At 51.1% G+C, this 25,302-nt stretch overlaps 1 protein-coding gene across 2 annotated transcripts in view; it reads left to right on the top strand.

The window, feature by feature from the left end:
* DLGAP2 (DLG associated protein 2) overlaps positions 1–24,278 on the top strand; it is a 531,153-nt gene extending 506,875 nt beyond the window's left edge. For both annotated transcript variants that reach the window (XM_075997292.1, XM_012788824.3), the window contains 3 exons: positions 6,343–6,434; positions 9,199–9,351; positions 15,320–24,278. In XM_075997292.1, the coding sequence (XP_075853407.1) occupies positions 6,343–6,434; positions 9,199–9,351; positions 15,320–15,538 (464 nt within the window). In that variant the 3' untranslated portion in view covers positions 15,539–24,278. The remainder of the gene's footprint in view (positions 1–6,342; positions 6,435–9,198; positions 9,352–15,319) is intronic.
* Positions 24,279–25,302: the final 1,024 nt, after the last annotated feature.

Here is a 25,302-nt window from a genome sequence, read left to right as displayed (position 1 = left end):
GGGCAACCTCGATTCTTGTGGTTTTCTTATTTTCATTTCTTAAGTTGTCCAGAGTGCTTCATCTTTTCGTGGACAAAGATGACCAAACACTTGTTATCTCATCTGCCTGCTTTGCACATAAAACTAGCACAATATTAATCAAGCTCAGATACTTCTCCTAGCAATGTTGAAGCAGTAAGATAACCTTCAATTCTAGGCCTTATTTTAGGAACAGATACAGGGTGATTGGTTATAACACTTTAAAAAATAAAGATTAAATTAAATGGCTTGTTAGACCAAAATTCTGAGTCTCAATATTGAAATTTCCATTACATGAAATAATTTTTGCCCAAACTATAATTTTATATACACAGTTCACTGAATTGACTGAATGAATCTAAATTCATTCAATCCTCTCTGCTTAATAAAAACTATCATGAGCTCAAATAAATACTAGTTTATGTTAAGTAATACTAATGTAGGCTTCCGATTGTTAATCCATAAATAGAAATATTTTGGAGAGATTGTAAACCATTACTAGACTAGTGTTTGGGGAGTTTTGTATTAATTATGTTAAACCAAATGGGTAAATAGCATAAAGTGAACCCAAAAATTAGTATGTTTTCTGAAACAAATGAAATAATTACAAAGCTACAAAGATCTTATTTCATAAGTCCATTGAAATATGAAACTCATGAGGAACTCAACAAGGAAGCACATATACATTAGATCTTCTGGACAGTGGATGTTGGAAAGTTCCTCGCCCTAAACAACTCCTCCCAAAGTAGCTAATAATCTAAATGCTCATCTGGTCAGAGCCACAAGACTAGCAGGGAGGAGCGTTAGTGATTTGTTTGTCTGAGCCTTCCTTTAGAACGAGAGAGGTCAGCTGGGCATAGTGGCTCTCGCCTATAATCCTATCACTCTGGCCCATAATCCTATCACTCTTGGAGGCCAAAGCAGAGGGATCTCTTGAGGGTTCAAGAGATCAAGGGTTCAAGACCAGCTTGAGCAACAGAGAGACCCCATCTCTACTAAAAATAGAAAAAATTAGCCACGTGTAGTGGCGCATGCCTGTAGTCCCAGCTACTCAGGAGGCTGAGGCAGGAGGATTGCTTGAGTCCAGGAGTTGGAGGTTGCTGTGAGCTAGGTAGGCTGATGCCATGGCACTCACTCTAGCCCAGGCAACAGAGTAAGACTCTGTCTAAAAAAAAAAGGAATGAGTGCAGTGAGAGACCAACAGGCTCACAAGTTGTATGAACACAAGAGTTGAGATCAGATAAGTGGCACTGGGTCTCCCAGGCCTCTGGATAAGGTAGGGGAGAAGTCGAATTGCGGTAGGACTGGGAACAGGGAAGAGTGGATGACCTTGAGAATGACCTTGAGAATGAGCAGAACACGGGTTCAGTACAAGAGGTGAGGAGGGCATGGCCAGAGGGAAACCACCTGCATCCACAGTTGGCCCAGGCCGCCTCAGAGCAGCAGAGAGGATAACAGACTGATGAGTCAGAAATAGTGACAGTGTCTGAGCGGAACAGATTGCTGTGCGCACAGTGGCTTCTACCAGCCTTGGGGATCAATGTGTCTGTGTAGCCTAATGGAATACCACTGCTTCCAGTCTGGTGGGGGATGCAGGCCAAGGATGTGCCTTTGTGTGGATCAAGCCAGTGTAAGCCACCAGCTGACCAGGCGTCTTGCTAACGACATGATAAGGGCCCATCAAGATGTCTCCAGACATCCCAACAGCTAAATTGCCATGAGGAGACTGGGGGATAAAAAGAAATGTGTGCTCACAGCATAGGAAACAATTAACAGAGTGAAGACAGGTTGAGGTTATCTTACCTTTAAACATTGTTAGGTAAATATCTGAACACAGAATAATAGGAGAAGATATTTGCAAACTATCCATCAAAAGGATTAATACTTGGAATATATAAGAAACTCAAACAACTCAATAGCAAACAAATAACTCGATTAAAAACAGGCAAAAGATCTGAATAGAAAGACAAGTATATTTAAAAAATATGCACATCACTAAATGCAAATGAAAACCATAATGAGATATTATCTCACCTCAGTTAGAATGGCTACTATCAAATGGACAAAAAATAACAAACACTGGTGAGGATGCAAAGAAAGGGAACACTCATAAACTATTGGTGGGAATGTAAATTAGTACGGCTGTTATGGAGAGCAGTACAGAGTCCCTCAGAAAACTAAAAACAGAACTACTCTGTGATCCAGCAATCCCACTACCGGGCATATACCCCAGACACATCTGCACCCATGTTTATTGCAGCATGTTCACAATAGCCAAGACATGGATCAGCCTAGGTGCCCACCAACAGTTGGATGGATAAAGAAGATGTGGACTATCATTCAGCCACGAAAAAGAATGAAATTCTGTCATTTGTAACAACATGGATGGAACTGGAGGATATTAAGTGAAAGAAGGCAGACACAGAAAGACAAATATCATGTTCTCAGCTATCTGTGGGAGCTAACAAACTCGATCTGGCGGAGGTAGAGAGGGGATTGGTAGTTATAGGAGGAAGGAGGAAGGAAAGGGAGGAGGGTGAAGAGAAATTGGTTGAGGGGTAGAAAAGTACAGTTAGATAAAAGGAATGAGTTCTTGTAAGTTCATTAGTACAGTAGAGAAATTATATTAATAGTTAATAATTTATTATATATTTCAAAACAGCCTGAAGAGAAGAATAGTAATGCTCTCAACACAGAGAAAAGGTAAAGTTTGAGGTGATGGCTACCCCAATTGGATCATCACACCCTGTACACGGGTATCGGAATACCACATGGACCCCGAAAATATATACAACAATGATATCACAATTTAAAAACACACACAAAAATGTGCTCAAAACCATGAAAACCATGAAGCCTAAGATGCAGAAAGGAGATTTCTGGAAGCAGTAACTCACCCACTCCCCTCTGTGGGATTAGTCACATGGAATCCCAAGAGATCAGAGAGGTGCAAACATCAAACTCTCTGCAAATCCTAATAAAACCCACTTCAAATTTTGAAACCAAAGGGTAGTGTAAATGTTTCCCTGGCACTTCACAGCAAATTTGGATAGAATCGGAAATTGTAGAAGACACGTGAGAAATAAAAGAGCCGAGTATGTTAATCAAGTTTCTTTGTGCATCGAAGTCAAGGGTTATATCAGATTCCTTGTAAATTTGCATTCTGATGAGCATTAGTCCTTATCTGAAGCTCTCGAGAGAAAAGGTGTCTACACTATGACACAATTAGGGACATATAGTGTGGAAGAATAAATTGAATTTTCACTCTAAGTTCTCTGCAATTGTAGGAAGCTATTTACATTATCGGCATCAGATAGGATCATTCCCATTCACTGAACAGCAAAACCCTCCTGCCATTAGCAGCTGTGGCATCAGCTACAGTCTTTGACATTCATTATCTCTTCCCAGCAATATTCAATTGATACCGTTTATAATAACTGCACTACATTAAATCAATACCAAGATGTTACACCTCTATTCCTGTTGAGCTCAAAAGTATAAATTGAAGTGCTTTGTATTAATAGTTCAGTTGGATTCCACTTTAAGAGGAAAGTGAAAATTAGAGGTTAAGTTTGGAATATTATAAAACTGATTGACTTTTTAATTATAATTTGAGAAAGTATACAGCCAGTAAAACAAGTGCACTCAATCACCCACTTCTATGTATTCCTGCAGCAACAACTTGATTAAACAAATCATCAATTATGCAGGTGATAGAATACAAAAGAAATAGAAATTCAACATTTCGAAAGCAAAGGTGACCCCCCTCAGTGTCAGTGAGATGAGGCTGCAGACACGTGTTCAGCGTGGGGGTCACATGTGAGCAAAGGATGAAGAGCTTCCACTTTCTCCCTCCCAAGCCCAAACCTGGCCACCTGCCCCGGCCTCCTCAGCCCCGGACTCTCCACCCTCCACCTCTGCTCCCCGCACTTGCAAGATGGAGCCTGGCCAGACCCCTCCCCGCCCTGTCCTCCCCCATGGCCGGGGCTCCCGTCCTGCCCCCCCCCCCCGTGCCCCGTCTGGCTGGCAGATCAGATCCAAGGCAATGGATGAGATGGGGCTGTGGACAGGAAAAGCAACCCTCTCTCATAGGGGATTTGCAAAAAGGCACAGGCCGGGTGTCAAGATGTCTGACAAACTACCACTCTTCTGTTTTTAAACAAAACTGAAAGGATGCCAAAGTGTCCAATTTATTAACTTTTATTAAAAGTCATGGGTTATTTTTACTCTTTTAATACCCTAGACGCAATCTAGAATTGGGTAGTACTAGGGAGTGACCATCACGCGCTCGGAAACTGTGATGACACTGTGGTGACAGGACGATCTGGCCGCAGTCGGCCTCTGCGTGCCTCGGGGAATGTGCACACACTCGGCGATGCTAATTGCAGGTTCTAAGTGAGGGCGATACAGGTGTTTGTTATACTTTTAATTTTTCTGCATGTGTAAAATTTTTCATAATAAAACTCTGGGGAACAAAACAACCTGGGTTCGTTTCAGAAACACAAAAAAAATGCAGACAAATAGGGAAGTCGCTTTAGCCGAGTCGTCCTAACCAGGAGAATGTCAGTTTTAAGAACATGTTAGACATATAATGCCAGACATTGAGTTCTGAAAAATGAGCGGTGCATGACGCACACTTTTGTAGGTGGCTTCTTTTATGTCACAACATGCCAGAAACTCTTTTGAATCAATAGGTCATTTTGGGAACTTCATTTTCGGGAGCCTCGTCACATTTTATCGTAGGGCCGCGAAGCCCTCTGAGCGCTGTCTGAGATGTGCCCAGACGTCGGGCTGGGGAAGGAGAACAGCAGCAGACTCAGCTCCGACGTCAGCTGTCAGGGTCTTCACTGCCCGTTGATAGCACGTGTTAAACAATTGCTTTGAGACGGGTTGTTCAAATCACTAATGTTGGGGGTAGGCCATGGAAGAAAGCTGTCGGAACCGGGTTCACTGGAGCTCAGTTTGCACCACTGGAAATGAGCTCGGGGCTTCCGCCACTGGGGCATTTAGGAGAAATGGAGTTTCTGGCTCCACCCAAACCCAGCAAGTCAGGACCAAGCCAGTACCAGACACCCCAGGACAGTCACATGCAGATCATCGAGGTCCCTGGAGCTCCAGCTGTCTGCATGTGTCTTGGTGAAGCCTCACCACATACACAAAGATTCCACCGTGAAGTTCGTGAGTCTTCCCGTGCAAGCGGTGGCGGGTCTCCGGCCCCTGCTTCTGAGATACGAGTCTTCAGGATAAAGTCCCTTTTCCTCGGCAGGTGCAAGCCTGGCTTGGCCTCCTCTGCTGCGTGCCGGGAGAACAGGGTGGGCACAAGCTTCGGGGTGTTTGGTGCAGGTCAGCGATCTGTGCTCTGCAGAGAACACGAGGGGCAGGTGAGGCAGGAGCAGGTGGAATGGTCCGTTCTGGCTAGATGCGGGAGACGAGCTGCGTGGAGAATCAGGAGAGGTGCCGCCTGGGGTCCCCAGCTGAAAAGGGCCACGTGGAGACCTGCTGTGAGCCGAGGCAGGACTCAGGCCCCCACCCATGTGACAAGCTAGAGACAGGGAAGCCGCCGGCTGTGCTTAGCAAACTCTAGGCAATGACGATCGAATTGCCCCTTAGGCAGGTGAATGGGCCCAGGTGTACAGTGAGAAACGGATCCCAAAACATTCCCGAGTGGCTTTGAGGATCTTGTGGCTTGGGATCTGCCAAAACTATTATTTCTGAAACGGGGACAGTGCTGAGCGCAGACGGGAGCTGGCGGTGAGCCCAGGGCAAGAGAGAAACGGAAACTCAGAGGTGCCCAGTGGGCGGAGGCCTGGGTTTTCCTTCCACGTTTCTTGGACAAAGCCAAGACCAGTTGAAATCCAGAAGCCACCTATCCTTTCATTTGTTAACCCTTTCCATTGATAAGACTGTACTGTTTATTTTTTTAGGAAAATTACTATTTGATTATTGAAATAAAGTCATACAAGCTAGGGATCGTTTGTAGATTAAATGGAGTCTTCCTACCTCACTGACACTGTGACTGGCATGGTCATCGCACACGCAGAAAACAATCTGCACGTCCCAAATGAGGACGGAGGCCGCAGCGCAGGCCGCCTCTCTGGCCTCAGTTTCCCCCAGCGCCCATGAGGGACATGCTGGCGTGTGGCGTCTGGAGGTCTCTGAACTCCCCCCACCCCCCACCCCCGCGCGTCGAGGGCCGGGCAGGTGCCCGGGCGTGTTCTGGGCCGCAGACCCAGAGCCGGTCTCCCGGGCAGGGGCGGTGCGCGCGCCTCCCTCCCGCTTCTGCTTAGCTGACCCTGTCTTGACGCCGTTCGTGTTTCCCCACAGTTCTCGGCAAGATCCGGAGTGCGGTGGGGAGCGCGCAGCTTCTGATGTCCCAGAAATTCCAGCAGTTTTACTGGCTTTGTCAACAGAACATGGTAAGTGACCTCCGGGGACCTGGTCCCGCCGCTGAGCTGTCGCGTGTCCGCCAGTCCTAGACGTCCTGCGGTTCTTACCGCGCCTGCGTGGTCGGGACCGGGAGGAGGGACGCAGGGAGACACTTCCCGCTCCGGCGCGGACAGGCTGCGGGCACCTGGTCTCCATGTGCCACGGCGGGGCTGTGGGGCCTGCTGGTGCGCAGGTGGGGCCGGGCAGGGAGGGGCCCGGGGGGGGGGTGTCACATCTTTGCAGCTGGACTTTGTCCCAGAGAGTCTCAGAAGAGAGGAGATGAAAACTGCGATTACAGCCAATGTCACAAACAAAGAAAATGATCTGAGGTTCCTGGAAACAACACATAAGCAACTACATCTGAAGGAGTTTTAGAAACAGTTTAGCCTCTATATTTTGTAGTCAAGAGTGAAGCAAATGCACCATCAACTGAGTCATGAAGACAGTTGGCATTAAGCTCGGTTCTTCCTGGCAGTCAAAAGGGAGGAAAATATGTATTTATATATATTCACATATACATAGTAACATGTTTACATATACTTACACATACATATTAATAAATATTTACATATACTTGCAGATATTTGTTAATAGACTTATGTATGCTACATATTTACATGTATACACAAATATATACACATATATTCTTTCCTTAGCTGACTAAAGAAAGTATTCACTTAATTTTATGAGAAATAAATAGTGCTATTTATAGGCTATTTTATAATCCATACATTGATTTTTTTTTCAGATGAGACATTTTCAGTCAAATGCAAATAGGTCTCTGATAGGCCTCCCGCCGCAGCTATTCTGTTCTGTTTTGCTTTTAGTTTGCAAGGAGACACAGACATGCTCTTCCCCATCAAAGGGAGCTCAAGCACGTCAGAGTTACCAGTTCATGTCTTTTCATCAGGATTGTTAAAATCTATACCTTCTCTGGTACTTTCCAGTACACGCCATTAAAGTTCACCATGAAGTTAAAGAGTTACCTGTGTCCTCTAACATAGTTACAGTCGGCAGAAAAAGAGGACAGGAAAGCATGGAGTCCCAGGAGGGGAACCTGCAGCTGTGTGAACATCCCATTGTCACGTCCCTGTGGGTGACCGTGCCTCCTCCATGGGGTCTGTTGGGTCGTTGTCCCTAAAGCAGCTGACTCGGGCCACTGAGGAACGTGGTGTCGTGTTGCGCAGGATCAGGTGAACCTGGGCTGCTCTGCTGGCAGAGAGCAGATCACATGTCACCATCACTCGCTTTTTAAAAAAATGTATAGCCATATCACTGTGCCTGGATGCCCAGTGGGTGCAGATGTGGCCGCCTCCCCCACAAAGAGAGCAGAAGACACAGAACCAGGTGCTGCTGGCTGTGCCCAGTGACACCAAAGCCAGCGCAGCACAGCTGGGGGCTGAGCTGAGCTGCTTGTCAGCCTGGGGGCAGGGGCAGTGCGCGCCCACTCTGGGGCCGGCGGGAGCCTCAGGTGGCTGCCGAGAGTGTCCATTGTGACTGTCCCTTTGAGGAGGTGACCAGAGCACAGCACCCACCTGGGGGCCCAGGAGGAGCCTCTGCTGGGCTTCCCACCACCATTAGGCAGCACCTGCCACACCCACAAAAGGAGGAAGTTCTCATGTTTGCAAGGTCTTCCAGAAGGAAGGGACAACATCTCCCGTGGACACTCGCAGTCCTTACCCGGCTCCTCTGGGTGTAGGGACTTGCTCGCACCAGCCTGAGCTGCCCTGGACGGCGGGCGCCAGTGCTGTCTCATTCCTCTTCTGCGACATCAGCGCACAGCTAGCCGAGGCCGAGGCGCCCACGTGGGCCGGGCTCCCCAGGTCCTGGGCCCCCTGTGTGGAGCCTCCGCTGGCCTGGCCCGGCCTGAGCGGCCCGAGGTCGCCCCCTTGTGGTGCCGGAGAGGAGCCGCCGTCCCGGCCCCCGAGTGGGAAACCGGGTATCGGCTGCAAGCCTTGGGCCCTTGATGGGCTCAGGCTGCCAGAGTCAAACTGTGCAAGGGACTTTCCGCCCAGCCAGACATGTCCATGTCGTGCCTCCCTGAGCCTCTGAGAGCAGGTGCAGCTGTGCGCAGTTCAGAGAGCGTCTGCCCACCAGAAATTTCTCTGTTCAAGGCTCCCAATCCGAGACAGCCACCTCTGAATCAGGGGCCACACCCAGGAAAGTCGTTGAATCTTACATGCGGGCACCTGGTGGGGACTGCGTATCCGTCAGGCCCCGGGCAGAGAAAGGAAGATCCTCTTTGTGCCCCGGTGGCATCATCTGCCTCTGGGACCTCAGTGCGGGCACTTTGCTTCTCCTGGGATTTGCCGCCCTCCTCCCTCCCCTGGGGGCAAGCCAGACACAGGTGACCTTCCTGAGGTGTCTTGACCGTCAGAACCGGAGCTAAGACCCCTTGGAAAACAGACACAGAGGAAGAGGACGAGCTCCAAGCCAGTGACTGCTTTACCACCGACACTGTGTCCCTGCCCCGTCTGCATGACCCACTCACGGTGACCTCACATGGGCCCCTGCTTCTCGCTCGCAGCCCGGTATTCCCAGCACGGTGCGGTAAACGGATGCAACTACATAGTTTTAAACCGTCGGCAAATACTTGTACTAAAGCAAACTGTTGTGGGATTGTGTTAAGCCTCCCCAAATATTTGCACGGGTGTTTGAATCAGCCAGGCTTCCCTCTGATCCCGTCCCTCGAGAGGTGCCGTGGGAAGAGTGGCCTCCCAAGCCCTCTGCCCACGGGTCCCCCTGTGTCCGCAGGACCCCAGCGCCATGCCCAGACCCACCTCGCAGGACCTGGCCGGCTACTGGGACATGCTGCAGCTCTCAGTGGAGGACGTCAGCATGAAGTTCGACGAGCTGCACCAGCTGAAACTCAACGACTGGAAGATCATAGAGTCGCCGGAAAGAAAGGTAAGGACGCCCACGCCGCGCGGATCCCCGTAGACTGCCCTTCCGGGGCTCCTGGCGTCTGACCCAGCTGTGGAAATGGTCTGCTCCACAGCCTGCACCGTGTGGGGTTTCCCAGTGTAGGGTCAGCAACACAGGATCAAATTTACACGCATGTAATTTACATGTATGCATTTACATGCATGTATGTAATTTACATGCATGCGTATGTATGTATCCCTGTGCACATGTGTATGTGTCTGTGTGCACAAGCACATGCATGTGTGAGTGTGTGTGCACAGACCGGGGCGTGTGTGGTTAGTCACAGGGTCTTCCCTGTTCTGTCTCCTGTACACAGGCAGTTCAGAGACGCCAGCCAAACTCACGTGCATACCTTTAGTCTCTGTCTCACAGGGATCCAGCTCTGAATTATTTTGATCGAAACTTTATTTTGGTTCTATTAAGCTGGTTTCCCACAGGGAAAGTTCTAGGTCTGAGCGAAGTGACTATCTGCTATTCAAACTGTGTCTGGAGTCACAGGCAAGGTGGCATTTTAACCCTTACGGAGCCGTTTGGGGCCTGATCTCCCTATAGAGCCAGCGGCCTCAGCCCTTAACATCGGCTGAAAATCCCCATTCGATGCCAGCCCTGGCTTGCCCTTCTTCCGAGAGGGTTGTCAGCTCCCACAGAGCTTGCACGCAGGTCTGACCTGGCAATAAACACCCTCATTTCCTAGCACGTCAGAGAAGTTCTGAGCCATTATAATCTGATGTATCCAGATAGACATTATCAATTAAAATAAAACGATAAAGAAAGTCAATCCAGCACACTTTGGGAGTGGTGCCTGCCATATAGCCAAGGCTCACGTCCAGGCGATTGCAGTGAGGCCCTGTCATGCGTCACATGGCCTGTGCTTCTCTGGAAGGCACCATGAGCAGCTGGAGCCACAGGCAGCTGCCCGAGGTGACGGGGAGGGTGTGGGAGGCGCCACGGCCATGACGGTATGTGAGTGCATGCAGGTGACCAACACTTTGCTTCTGAAGTGAAGGAGACAGGCTCAGAGATGAGCCCAGGTGAAAGGCTGTACTAGCAGATACGAAAACAGAACTTGCTTAAGTCAGTCCAGGTGTGCACAGCGATGCTATTTCTAGCTTCCGTTCGCTGGTGACAGTTGCCATGAGCCCATCTGCCTGAGCTGTTCATGGACAATGGCTCTCAGGGTGCACACGGCTCCTTGTGAGGCCAGAGTATGCCCAGCCCAGACAGGGAGTGTCCCCCAGCCCAGACAGGGAGTGTCCCCCAGCCCAGACAGGGAGTGTCACCCAGCCCAGACAGGGAGTGTTCCCCAGCCCAGACAGGGAATGTCACCCAGCCCAGACAGGGAGTGTCCCCCAGACCAGACAGGGAGTGTCACCCAGCCCAGACAGGGAGTGTCCCCCAGACCAGACAGGGAGTGTCCCCCAGTCCAGACAGGGAGTGTCACCCAGCCCAGACAGGGAGTGTCACCCAGCCCAGACAGGGAGTGTTCCCCAGCCCAGACAGGGAGTGTCCCCCAGTCCAGACAGGGAGTGTCACCCAGCCCAGACAGGGAGTGTCACCCAGCCCAGACAGGGAGTGTTCCCCAGCCCACACAGGGAGTGTCCCCCAGCCCAGACAGGGAGTGTCCCCCAGACCAGACAGGGAGTGTCCCCCAGACCAGACAGGGAGTGTCACCCAGCCCAGACAGGGAGTGTCCCCCAGCCCAGACAGGGAGTGTCCCCCAGCCCAGACAGGGAGTGTCACCCAGCCCAGACAGGGAGTGTCCCCCAGACCAGACAGGGAGTGTCACCCAGCCCAGACAGGGAGTGTCCCCCAGCCCAGACAGGGAGTGTCCCCCAGACCAGACAGGGAGTGTCACCCAGACCAGACAGGGAGTGTCACCCAGCCCAGACAGGGAGTGTCCCCCAGCCCAGACAGGGAGTGTTCCCCAGCCCAGACAGGGAGTGTCCCCCAGACCAGACAGGGAGTGTCCCCCAGCCCAGACAGGGAGTGTCCCCCAGCCCAGACAGGGAGTGTCCCCCAGACCAGACAGGGAGTGTCCCCCAGACCAGACAGGGAGTGTCACCCAGCCCAGACAGGGAGTGTCCCCCAGCCCAGACAGGGAGTGTCCCCCAGCCCAGACAGGGAGTGTCCCCCAGCCCAGACAGGGAGTGTCCCCCAGACCAGACAGGGAGTGTCACCCAGCCCAGACAGGGAGTGTCCTCCAGACCAGACAGGGAGTGTCACCCAGCCCAGACAGGGAGTGTTCCCCAGCCCAGACAGGGAGTGTCCCCCAGCCCAGACAGGGAGTGTCCCCCAGCCCAGACAGGGAATGTCACCCAGCCCAGACAGGGAGTGTCACCCAGCCCAGACAGGGAATGTCACCCAGCCCAGACAGGGAGTGTCCCCCAGCCCAGACAGGGAGTGTCCCCCAGTCCAGACAGGGAGTGTCCCCCAGCCCAGACAGGGAGTGTCCCCCAGACCAGACAGGGAGTGTCACCCAGCCCAGACAGGGAGTGTCCCCCAGCCCAGACAGGGAGTGTCACCCAGCCCAGACAGGGAGTGTCCCCCAGCCCAGACAGGGAGTGTCCCCCAGACCAGACAGGGAGTGTCACCCAGCCCAGACAGGGAGTGTTCCCCAGCCCAGACAGGGAGTGTCCCCCAGCCCAGACAGGGAGTGTCCCCCAGCCCAGACAGGGAATGTCACCCAGCCCAGACAGGGAGTGTCCCCCAGACCAGACAGGGAGTGTCCCCCAGCCCAGACAGGGAGTGTCCCCCAGCCCAGACAGGGAATGTCACCCAGCCCAGACAGGGAGTGTCCCCCAGACCAGACAGGGAGTGTCACCCAGCCCAGACAGGGAGTGTTCCCCAGCCCAGACAGGGAGTGTCCCCCAGTCCAGACAGGGAGTGTCCCCCAGCCCAGACAGGGAGTGTCCCCCAGCCCAGACAGGGAGTGTCCCCCAGCCCAGACAGGGAGTGTTCCCCAGCCCAGACAGGGAGTGTCCTCCAGTCCAGACAGGGAGTGTCCCCCAGACCAGACAGGGAGTGTCCCCGAGTCCAGACAGGGAATGTCCCCCAGACCAGACAGGGAGTGTCCCCCAGCCCAGACAGGGAACGTCCCCCAGCCCAGACAGGGAGTGTCACCCAGCCCAGACAGGGAGTGTCCCCCAGACCAGACAGGGAGTGTCACCCAGCCCAGACAGGGAGTGTTCCCCAGCCCAGACAGGGAGTGTTCCCCAGCCCAGACAGGGAGTGTCCCCCAGCCCAGACAGGGAGTGTCCCCCAGTCCAGACAGGGAGTGTTCCCCAGTCCAGACAGGGAGTGTCACCCAGCCCAGACAGGGAGTGTTCCCCAGCCCAGACAGGGAGTGTTCCCCAGCCCAGACAGGGAGTGTCCCCCAGCCCAGACAGGGAGTGTCCCCCAGTCCAGACAGGGAGTGTCACCCAGCCCAGACAGGGAGTGTTCCCCAGCCCAGACAGGGAGTGTCCCCCAGCCCAGACAGGGAGTGTCCCCCAGTCCAGACAGGGAGTGTCCCCCAGTCCAGACAGGGAGTGTCACCCAGCCCAGACAGGGAGTGTTCCCCAGCCCAGACAGGGAGTGTTCCCCAGCCCAGACAGGGAGTGTCCCCCAGTCCAGACATGGAGTGTCACCCAGCCCAGACAGGGAGTGTCCCCCAGCCCAGACAGGGAGTGTCCCCCAGCCCAGACAGGGAGTGTCCCCCAGCCCAGACAGGGAGTGTCCCCCAGCCCAGACAGGGAGTGTCCCCCAGCCCAGACAGGGAGTGTCCCCCAGCCCAGACAGGGAGTGTCCCCCAGCCCAGACAGGGAGTGTCCCCCAGCCCAGACAGGGAATGTCACCCAGCCCAGACAGGGAGTGTCACCCAGTCCAGACAGGGAGTGTCCTCCAGACCAGACAGGGAGTGTCACCCAGCCCAGACAGGGAGTGTCCTCCAGACCAGACAGGGAGTGTCCCCCAGACCAGACAGGGAGTGTCACCCAGCCCAGACAGGGAGTGTCCTCCAGACCAGACAGGGAGTGTCCCCCAGACCAGACAGGGAGTGTCACCCAGCCCAGACAGGGAGTGTCCTCCAGACCAGACAGGGAACGTCCCCCAGCCCAGACAGGGAGTGTCCCCCAGCCCAGACAGGGAGTGTTCCCCAGCCCAGACAGGGAGTGTCACCCAGCCCAGACAGGGAGTGTCCCCCAGTCCAGACAGAGAGTGTCCCCCAGACCAGACAGGGAGTGTCCCCCAGTCCAGACAGGGAGTGTCCCCCAGCCCAGCCAGGGAACGTCCCCCAGCCCAGACAGGGAGTGTCCCCCAGACCAGACAGGGAGTGTCCCCCAGACCAGACAGGGAGTGTCCCCCAGCCCAGACAGGGAGTGTCCCCCAGCCTAGACAGGGAGTGTCCCCAGTCCAGACAGGGAGTGTCCCCCAGACCAGACAGGGAGTGTTCCCCAGACCAGACAGGGAGTGTCCCCAGTCCAGACAGGGAGTGTCCCCCAGCCCAGACAGGGAGTGTCCCCCAGTCCGTCCACAAGGCAGGCCCCACCCTCAAGCCCCTGCCACTCTGCACACATCTCTTAGCGCTTGGGAGTCCGGGGCCCCACAGCGGCCTGGTGGACCTCCTTCCATGGCGTCTGGCCTGGGCCTCGAGAGCCCCTGGAGAGGGGCTCCCACAGCAGTGTCAGCGAGGACCTCACACAGGTCCGAACTTCGGGGGACACAGAGGAGGGAGAGAGAGAGACACAGCCTCATGCTTAATGCAGCAGCTGCCTGTTGAAACAGCTGAAAGGTTGCAATGAACCAACTGCCCCTTGTTGTGGACGTATCGGAAAGCAAGGAAGGAGAGCCTGCTTCCGGCCCGCGTCTGCAGGGACAAAGTGCCAGTTGCCAGCGCCGTCTTCCTGCCAACACTCTCAGTCTCCCAGGCCCTGGGACAGGTGTCCCTGCCAAGCACAGTCCACTCCTCTCCCCGTTGTCCGCATGCGGTCTCCCTTTGGACTTTCCCAGAGGCTGAGGGAAGGACAGAGGTTTGGGGTTTTGGTGTTTCCCCCCACAACCAGGTATCTGCTAGGCAAAGGGGAGGGGTTGCGGCCCCTTCCACAGCGGGCTCTTCCCCGGGCAGCATCACGGCAGTGCAGAGTTGGAGCTCCGCGCGGGAGCAGAGTTGGAAGGCTGGCCCGGCCTCCGTGTTTAGGAGCAGCTTAGCTGACACAGCACAGTGCTGGATACAGACCTTTCACTGGGACAGTGACAGCATTACCTATCACACTTGTTGCAGAGCTTGAGAATTACCCTTCTGAAAAAGGCGTGCACATATTTGCTGTGACTTGAGAACATGAGCTAACAGTCAGAAATAACTATTTGCACCTTTTTACCAAGCAAGTGATACACAAATCATTGCACACACACCCATATACAGATATGTACATACTGTTCATGCCAGTGGGGTTGTATTGTAGGCCAAGGACAGAGAGAATTTAGCCAGTGTTTCTCTGGGACAGCCACCCAGGTAAGAGGATTTCCTGAACATTATTGGAATTCCGAAATCTGCTGAAAACCCTGCAGCATGTAGCAGGGAAGCCTAGACCTCCTGAGATGCTCAGAGCTTGGCGTCATATGTGTCTGCCAACCTCAGAGGTGACCTTGTGCTTTGGAAAGTGCAGGAATAGGGTGAGTGCTAATCTAGCAATAATGTAAAATTAAGTCACCGGCTACAGAGAGGTGAGGTGTTAGCATGCAGAATTTATTTTCTTATTTGTACACATAATCCCAAACTTCTCTGCCTCCTTTGGCAAATTTGAGGGAGTTTGTCGAAATTATGTAGGCTGCAGAAGGCGAGGCTGTGAGCACGGGGAAGGGGCGGGCGGGCGAGAGCAGACCTGAGTCTGCCCTGGAGACTCAGCGGGGCGCACAGAGCCAGGGCGGGCCCCGCTCTCACGATCCGCCAACTTTGCCTTGTGATGCTTTTCAGGAAGAAAGAAAGGTACCCCCTCCAATACCAAAGAAGCCCCCCAAAGGGAAATTCCCCATTACCAGAGAAAAGTCCCTGGACCTGCCCGACAGACAGCGCCAGGAAGCCCGGCGACGGCTCATGGCCGCCAAGAGAGCCGCGTCCTTCCGCCAGAACGCGGCCGGCGAGCGGGCGGACAGCATCGAGATCTACATCCCCGAGGCGCAGACCCGGCTCTGAGTGCGGGCGGCTCCGCCCTTCCGCTTTCCTTTTCAGCGCGCCGGTGCCGCTTGTCCAGTTTGGCCTCCCGGGTGATTCCTGTCTCGTCCCCACACGAGCCCCCTGCTGTCGTGTTCCTTGTGCCACAGGCCGGGACGCCGTGGCTTTCCTCAGCGTCGTCTGCTGAGCTTGTGGCCAGACGACTCTTTCCTTTTTTTTTTACCTGATGGTCTGGCTTGCAGGTGGCTCTGACGGCTCGGTGAGACCAAGCTGCCCGCCTTGTTCTCGGAGGACAGGGACCCAGCTTCCATTTTGTTATTTATACTTTTATAAGCCGTGTGACACTTAGAGGTGAGAACAGCAAACAACTGTGAACAGGTGCATCTCACCACTCCCTCGAAGCCTTGGGCAGCCCAGCGGAGGGTGCTACAACCTCGCGCAGGAAGGAAAGGCCCGTGGCCCTCCCGAGCCTCCCACTGCTCTCCGGTCCTGGCCGCCCGCCTGCCACGCCGTCCTCCTCGTTGAGCGTGCGGTGACGAAAGTGATCTCTCCAGCCTCACCAAGCGCCGTGCCCTGAGGTTCCCCGAAAAACCAGGGGATTCCAAGTCTGAACCCACTAAAACACCCAGCATAGCATCCGCACACTCGAAAATAAGCCAAACGTCCCCACAAGAAGTTATGCGTGAAGAGAGATCTTAAGGCCTTAAGAAAGGCTGGGAGTATAAAGAGAAAAACATCATCCTTATGTCTGTGACACAGTTACTGTGGTTTTTAGTTCTTTGTAACGTACAGTATTATACCCAGTGTTTTCTTTAAGTTTCACCATCTGCGCTACATGTGATTTTTTTTACATATGTATATATTTATATCCTCAAATTGCTCTATCAGATGACTGTCCAGGGTATCCTTGAAAAAAAAGAAAAAGTTTGCTTGTTTCAAATCATAGTTGTGATGTTGTACGAAGTTTAAGAACTATGGATGTGAGTGGTAAGTGTATCTCAGTTGAGACAGTGAAGAAGAAATGCAGTTTACGCTTGTATTTTTCCAGGGTTCTCTGTCCTGTGCATATTGCTGAAGTCAAGAGCCTATGTCTTGTCTGTGTTAGATGCAAAGGGAAAAAGAGGCCACATATTGTGACTTCCAGCCGTGGAATTTTAAAAAAAAAAGTGATTAGTGTTCATGACTCTGATTGGCACCCAAGGAAACAGGAGCAGCTCTAGTGAGCAGGGTCTCCACGTGTGTGACTCAGTGTGGGCGCGGCGGTCGTGGCGCCAACGCCACATCCGTGTCGCAATGCAGGCACGTCTTCGAAGGAAAAGCCCGGCGGATTTTCCTGCGGTCTCCACGTCCGCGTCCTCACTGCCGCCCGAGGCCCAAGCAGGATTGCAACTGGAGACAGATATTCCACCAGACACCAGGTCTTCCCTCCCGCGGCTCTGGGGAGCGCCAGGCGCTCAGCGTGGGCAGAACAGAGCCGATTGCCCGTGTAGCACTTTGTTTTCTCCCCCGACCCGCACTTTAGAACGGACCTGCTCCCGTGTAGCCCGAGACATTGTCGCGAGTTCAGTGAGGCGCTCCACAGCCGGCGTCCATGAGACCACGGTCCTCGCTCCTCCTCACGTTCCACACCCCGCGAGCGCGCATGGGGTCACGGGGCAGGGTTGATATCAAAGCATGTTTAGCTTCAAAGTTTTACTTTTTTAAAGCCGAGTAGTTAAGAATTCCCTGTAAAAACAAAAACCCTGTAAATTGAGCCTCATATCTGGTATATATTTTACCAAACAGCCTTAAAATATATTTGGAAGCAAAAATCAGTATGAATGTATATCCTTGAAAAATGCAAAAAAAAAAAAAAAAGAAAAAAGATCCCTGAAATATTCTTCTATAAATGAACCCTACTTTCCCCAGAGTGTTCAAAGCATTTTTCTACCTAAATAAATATCTAAATCCTGAGTAGTGTACAATAATGATGCTTCTTCCTATATTCGTTCTACTACGTTAAAGGCAAATGTATCAGCAAGTACTGGCATTTTAGACTTTAGAAAGGATGTGTTGTTTAAGATGAACTGCTGTTTGGCTCTCAGCACAGACAAGCAAAGTCAGTGCACACTCCGAGTCAGAGCAATGCAAACTATATCCCAGCACGCTGCTGGCTCACACTGGCGTGTCTGATGCCAGCTCATGGGCTTAATCCATTTTCCTGGAACTTACACAAAACACATAAAAGCAAATTGCAAAATTAGACAGTGATTATTTGTCTCAGCTCCGAGATTCTAAGATGCCGACTTGAACGCAAATATTCACCGGATCTGGACTAATTTGTTATGTTTCGTATACTCCTGTTTACCTTACCATCCCCAAAAGTCTTGGCCTAAACCATTCCTCCGAGAGCAAATTCGCCTCCCGCCAAATTGTAGGGGTCGCCGAGGTGGGGACGGTACAGGCCCCCAAGTGGCCCCCCACCTTCCAAAGAAGACTTTCGTGGTAGAACAGACGTCTGCTGCTAGGTCTGATGGACTGTCACCTGTTTACATCACGTAATCAAGTGCAATATACTCAGTTCTCACACGGGTGACATCTGATCATGAGACACAGAAGATAAGCCATGTTTGTGTATTTGTACATGTAAAGAAAAATAAAACTGTTCATGATACTTGTGTTCTCCACCCAAGCTAGCTGCTTCCAGCTGCTCCCAGCAGATGCGTAGTGTAGAAAGCTCTCATGTGGTCATTTCATCATATTTAGAATATTATTTTAATAAAACATTATGCATCAATTTGAGAACCTGATTAAAAATAATAACACAACCCTCCAGGGACATCCTCGAGAAAGAAAGTGTGAGGCTGCCCATAGCCACGCTCCTGTGTTCCCTAAAGGAGCCTCCGGTGACCGGTGGAGCCAGATACCCCTGTAGAACTCACAGCCTCCCAGCAACAAGTGGACAGAGCGACACGGAGGCTTTCGTTCACACGATGGACACAGGTGTAACAAACAGGGCCCCAGAGTCCACCCAGGGAAGGAGAATGCCCTCACTACTGACCTCGCTTTCCGAGTAGCTCATCTCGTACATCTTCACGCTGTCATTGTCATGTTTGCAGTAAAAGTCGTAACGAGTGACAGTTTTTATCACATTCTTCTCAGCAACCGTATATCACCATCCTAGAACAGTGTATAACGAATTGAACTGTCAACAGAACCAAAAAACTACATTTCGCCTAAAAGGAAATGTTGATGTTTTTAACTTCAAATCAACCCTAAAGACTTCAAGCAAAAAAGGGAAAAAATACAAATTACGTTGAAAGTAGTCTCTTTAAAAAAAAAAAAAAGCCACAGAAATCAGTGACCTGCAACATAAGAGTCAGTCTCCCCTGCCGGCTCTCATGAAAGTGGCCAAACCTGAGACGAGACGGGACAGAGCTGCGGGGCTTGAGGGTGCACGGGGCTGGACCATCTCCTGGGGGCATGTCCTATCGCCCCATCTGGACCTTGCCTTTCCAGACCCACAGGAGGTAGCCGCTGTGCCCCCCCTTTCAATTAAAAGACCCAGAATCTGTTCCTTCCCTCATCTGTGCTGTTCCGGTAGGGGCACGGCCACCCCACGCCAGAACAGAGTCTCTCGGGGCAGCAAAGTCACAGGGTGGACGTGTGGGCGGAGTGCTGCAGTGGCGTGGGGACAGCTCTCTGGTTTGGGCCAAACCTTTTGGTGGCAAGCGGGGATGGGGCAGGTGGATCTTTTTGTATTTGGGTCCAATTCAAACCCGACCTCCTGTGGCCCTGAGGATTTAGAGCCCAGGGACCACCTGAAGGACACAGGGAGTATCAGCCTTGCTCAGAATTTTGACAGGTGCCCCAAAGCATTCGGCCGGATAGAGGGTCCCATGCGCCGTGTCTGAACCGGCCCAGCCTGACTTAGACCAGCGGGATGGCCATCGTTTGTGACATTGGAGACCTCCATGCACTTGGGAGGGAGAGGTAGCAGGGAACAGGTGTGAGCGTGTGTGCTGGTGCGAGGGTAAAAGTGTTACCCCAAAACAGTACCTAGACACTGCCCTCAGTTCACACTCGTCCTGCCGGTGAGCGTAGAAACAAGTTCCTCCCAAATGGGCCTAAATAACTACATTCTGCATACTCATGTGTGTTCATCTCCCAGCCATCTATTTCTCCAGACGTGAACTTCATTTTTTTTATTTTTTTACTACAAATTTAACGTGCTAGTTTAAGACAGTGGTTTTAAACTCTACTCCCTGGGAACCCTCTGAGTATTTTCTTGTCTCCATCTGGATGTTTGTTGATACTCCTTTGTAGGCGTGCATCAAACACAGGGTTCAAACACTTGAAAATAAAATCCAAGACCGCACGCTTGAGAGAGAAAGCGCACAGTCGGTTTCCGGTCCATAAGCATGGCTAACGACACGGGCGGGGGCAATGGCACTTGCTGCACCCGTCACCCTGGGCTCCCCCCATGGCAAAACTCGCCACGTCAGGTCCCACCAGGTCCCTGGGCCTGGCCAACACCAGGTACATCTTGTCTCTGTCAAGCTGTGAGCAGTGAGCAGAGCTCGAAGGATGGGCTGCGTGCCCAGCACAGGGGGTTGCAGAGCACTTTAGAAACGGGCAGTCAGTTGCCAGAAATCTCCAGGTAGGTAGGCAAAGCACCTGGTGTTTATTCCTCCATCAGCCAGCCACGCCGCTCAGCTTCCTGTCCCAGTTCTTCCTCTGTCAAGGGGCTCGCAGTGCCTGTCTCTGTCGTTCTCGCACACGCAGCATGAGGACTGACAACACATCGGCTCTGAGTACTCAGAGCCCCAGGGCACGGGTGTTGTGGTGTGAGTCACTCTTGGGAACCACATGCCCCGGTCCAGCCCGGAAGGCGGGTGCTGAGTGCGTGATGGTCACAGGTGCACACGGAGGCCAGGACGGCCCCGGGCCAGGGCAGGGGCTTTCTTCGGAAAGGTCTGGAGGCAGAGACGTCACCGCAAGGGGCATTCTCCTTCCCTCTGGCTTTGATTTCGGGTGTTTCTAGATAGTTCCCAGAGCAAGATCCAAGCACCCACCAGAATTAGGCCATGTTTTCACCATGACTTCAGCTCAGCTGCCTCTTAGATGAAATGAAGAGCTATTAAACTAAACATTAAAGTGACGAAGAAAAGAAATGATAATTTGGAAGCAGAAAACCGAGCACTTGGCAGGAATCCCAAGTGTGAAATCAGACCGGGCTGCTGGCAGTTCGCAGAGCCCGGAGTCCAACGCGGCTCTCCGCGCAGTGTCTGTGTCGCCCTTCAGAGAAGCGGTGCTCCGAGGAACGACCGAGAGCGACCACCTCCCGTCCCCGCCACGCTGACAAATGCCCGTGATTTTACCAATTGCTGACCTAACCCTGGCGTTTTTATCAAGCGTTAAATTATTTCCAGTTTCAATCTGAACACTTGACAGATGACTGTCTTTGCAGAGGAAATGTGAGTCACCTAGTATGAAACTACTTTTTAAAAGATTTTGTATATACAACAAGCCAAGGTAACGCAGGGTTACCGCCCGACTTTCTCAGATTTTATGTGACTCTTCTCATTGGTGCTTATTCCGACCCGAAGCACGGGGCGTCCGAGCTGCCCGGGCGCGGCGGCGGAGAGGCAATGACGGGCGGAGAGGCCACGCCAGGTCCCGAACGCATCTCGTCCGGGAGACCCCGGTCTCCGCAGGGATGTGGTGGCGCGCCTGCCGGCCGGCGCGGAAGCCACTCACCCCTGCTCTGACTTACCCGGTCACTCCCGCCCCCAGCACCCCATCACGGTCACTCCACTCTCAAAGGGCTCCGCATGATTGTCTCCCCACCCCACTTGCTAGCTGGTTTGCTGAGTTTGAACGCGTCCCCCTCGCAAGCAGTCAGCCCCAGGCGGCGTCGGAACCTATTTCTCAAACATTAGCCATTTCACTCTCGCGTGGGTCCTTCCTGCAGAGAGACTTCTCGTCCCCGCCCTCTCCACCCTTCATACCAAACACCCAGGTGTGGCCTAAGGAATAAATTAAATGCCTCCTATAGAAATGCAAGAAATGTTAGAACAAGAAAACTAGTTGTTTAAAGTAGTTTTTTTTAAAAAGTATATAAATATATGTATAAATAAATCTACATACTAAATCATATCAGCCAAGAGGATGAACAGAGTGCCAAATATTCAACGTCTATACAAAGTCACAGTTTTCTGGGATTAAACTATTTTGTGTGATTCTCTTTCTCATGCTTTTACGGTTCTTTTGATCAATCCCACTCAGCCGCATGCAGGATACCTGATCTGAATGTACCATGGGCCATTCACCTCCGCCACAGTTTCTTGCTTCTTGTTAATAACTTATCAGAATGTTGATTGTTACATGAAGGCATTTAAGGACTGCTTTAGTTGAGTTCTTTTTTTTCCATGACTCTTTTTTTCCACTCTCCGCTGATTGTAAGAAAACCGCACCCACCTCCGCCTCACAACTTTCTATGCTAATGCCACCTCCGTTTGATTTCCGTGTTGCCCATGTTCACCTCCTGTAAATAGTTCTGCAATTAAATTTTTTGAGAAAATTAATGTTTACTTTTTTATTGGAGTGAATTCTCATGTTATTTTAAACTCAGAAAAAATTATATTAACCAAAGAGTATTACCCAAGAAAAAAAATTTACACTCTTCCTCCATTATATATTTCATTGTTGAAATATCCTCGATTTCTTTATATTTTAAGAAGAAATGGACATTTATTAAGGCTACGGATTCAATATGTATGAAAAAATGGCATAGATTAAAATGAGTTTAAAATTAATAAATCCTACAGCATTTAGTCCGTGGTTGTATTACGCTCTTTGGGTCCCAGTGAACAGAGACACACGCTAGCCGGTGGTGAAGATTGCGCACACCCACGCTCCGGGCGCTGCTGTCTTGGGGCACAGCTCCCAGGAGGAGAGGGGCCCCCATCACCTCTGAGCCGCTGGTTGCCCAGCAGCCCGGTGTGTCCCCAGAGGTGGACGCCAGGTGGCCACAGCTCTGGCAAAGCGGTTGTCCCCTCCCTTCCTTCTGCCTGACCAGCGGTGCCCACTGCTGATGTTCTGGCCACCTCAGGTGAGAACTTCCACCGCCTTCTCTCCCTGTCCCCGGCTTTTGTGCTGCACCTGCCAGCTCCCTGTCTGGGTGCCACTCTCTGTCCCCCAGGGCAGTGAGGACAGAGCTCCTGTGGACAACCACCCTACTCACACACAGCAGCACCTCCTCCAAGGGGCATCGCAGACGGCCTTTCAAGCATTGTTTTCATGCCATTTCCTTCCTTAACCTGCTCTGGCCTCCGTGGAATTTGAGGGAGGGGAGCGGATGGGGTGGCAAGGTGAAGAACCAAGTCTCTCGCCAGTATCAGGACAGGTGAGACACTTTCTCACTTCCCAGTGGGTTGAGAATTTCTATTGCAGTGCACGAACGCTAGAGGGCAGGACTGTGCAGGACACAAGCCCAGACTCAACGTTCTTGTGTTTAACTCACAATTGTGATTTATAGGAAATTGAATTCAGAACACAAACCTAATAAATATTTTAGTCTTTCACATACCATACTTCATTTAATAACACCCTTGTAACTAGCAAAAAGAAAGCTCTCTCTGTTTTTCTTTCTTAACCCTGAATCTTAAAAGTTTTAATTTACTTAAAAACTCATTTAAAATGTTGTACATATTGTTACATGGGATTAACATTATTTTCCCAGAAGTCAGTGAAAGTGCAAAGAAAGTACTATGTATGCTGTTCATTTTAAATTATGACAAGATAACTTTTGATTTATAGAAGCTTGCAAATAAAAACTAAGAGGCACATATGATGAGAACTTCTGGTTCCTTCTCCAGCATGCAAATCACCACTCTGTTCTCACAATAAGAAAAAAGATGAACAAACTGAAAATCGACAATTCTTTTCAGGTCCAGCAGAGAGCTAGTGTTCACAGGCAAGCAGCTGCCCCCAGACGGAGAGACAGGCAGGTGGGTGCAGAGAGTCACAACAGCCAGGAACAGCGACCCGTGCAGGAGCCAGGTCTGGGGTAGGAAAACCTGGCTGAAATCCACACATTTGGATGCCCAGTGTGGACAAGCCTGAGTGATTCAAAACTCAGCAGGCCCTACACTTGTTTTACCTGCGGAGCCCTGCCAGGTTCTCAGGTGTAGATCAGAGGAACAGACCTTGTGTTCCCAGCAGGGGAGGAGAGGAGCCATCTCCAAACGTGCTCTGAGGCATCCAGTTCCCTTCTCAAAGGCCCGCCTCACGGGGACTGTTCTTCCAGAGCCTGACAGACCTGGGCTCCCCAGTCTGACCACGGGGAAGGGGAGGCCCGAGGCCAGGCGCCTGGAGCAGTCCCGTCCCAACAAGGGCAGGGAAGGGTCCAAGTAGCTCAGGAACAGGCTAAGACTTCAGAAGGCAGAGAGGGAGGGAACAGAAAAGAAACAGAGAACAAGGGCCACAAATAGAACACAACGCTGCACGTGGTACCTGTTCACCTCTCTATGTCTGGCTATGGTGGTTACTCTAATGATCTAAACACGCCAATTAAAAGACAGAGGCTCTCAGAGTGGATAAGAAAAAAACCAAGGCCCAACCACATGTTGCTACCAGAAAAACACTTTAAAGACATGTCAAAATTAAAGGTATGCTTGAAGCTCTGACTCAAGGTGGGGTAGGGCAAAGGCAACATACATAACCTTAACATTTGTACCTCCATAATATGCTGGAAAAAAAGTATTGGGTACATTAGGAACTTAGCCTAACATCTTAATCTAAAATTTTGATATTTAATGATTTGTTCTAAATATATTTCATGTATTATACATACTTATATAAATAAATATACATAATCTATGCTGAAAAAAATTAAAGGTATGGAGTAGGATATACTGTGCAAATACTAGTCCAAAAAAAGCTAGAGCAGCTATATTAATTTCAAAGAAAGCAAACTTCAGAGAAAGAATATTATCAGGGATAAAGAGGGACATTACACAATGATAAAAGGGTGAATTTTCCAGGAAGACATAATAATCTTTATCATGTATGTTCCTAACAAAAAAAGTGTCAAAATAAGTCATGCAAAAACTGATAAAACAGGCCAGGCGCTGTGGCTCACGCCTGTAATCCTAGCTCTTGGGAGGCCGAGGCGGGCGGATTGCTCAAGGTCAGGAGTTCAAAACCAGCCTGAGCAAGAGCGAGACCCCGTCTCTACTATAAATAGAAAGAAATTAATTGGCCAACTGATATATATATAAAAAAATTAGCTGGGCATGGTGGCGCATGCCTGTAGTCCCAGCTACTCGGGAGGCTGAGGCAGAAGGATCACTCAAGCCCAGGAGATTGAGGTTGCTGTGAGCTAGGCTGACGCCACGGCACTCACTCTAGCCTGGACAACAAAGTGAGACTCTGTCTCAAAAAAAAAAAAAAAAAAAAAAAAACTGATAAAACTTCAAAGAAAAATAGATACATTCACTATTATAGTGAATGTATCTATTCACTATTCAGCGCCCTCTACAGGTGACTGACAGATCCAGCAGGCAGAAAATCAGTAAGGCCATAGTTGAACTCTATAGTACCATCAATCAAATGGGTAAAATGGACATCTATAGACGACTTCATCCAACAACACCAGATTATACATTCTTCTCAAACTCACAGGAAACTCTCACCAAGATAGACTACATTTTGGACCATAAAACACAACCTAACAAATTTAAAAGAACAAAATCATACAAGGTATGCACTCAGTTCCACAATGTAGTTCAACTAGAGATCAA

This window comes from Microcebus murinus, chromosome 24 (assembly GCF_040939455.1).
Source record: "Microcebus murinus isolate Inina chromosome 24, M.murinus_Inina_mat1.0, whole genome shotgun sequence".
NCBI lineage: Eukaryota > Metazoa > Chordata > Mammalia > Primates > Cheirogaleidae > Microcebus > Microcebus murinus.
Note: the sequence above shows the minus strand (reverse complement) of the source record. Positions and strands in the feature narration are given on the sequence as shown.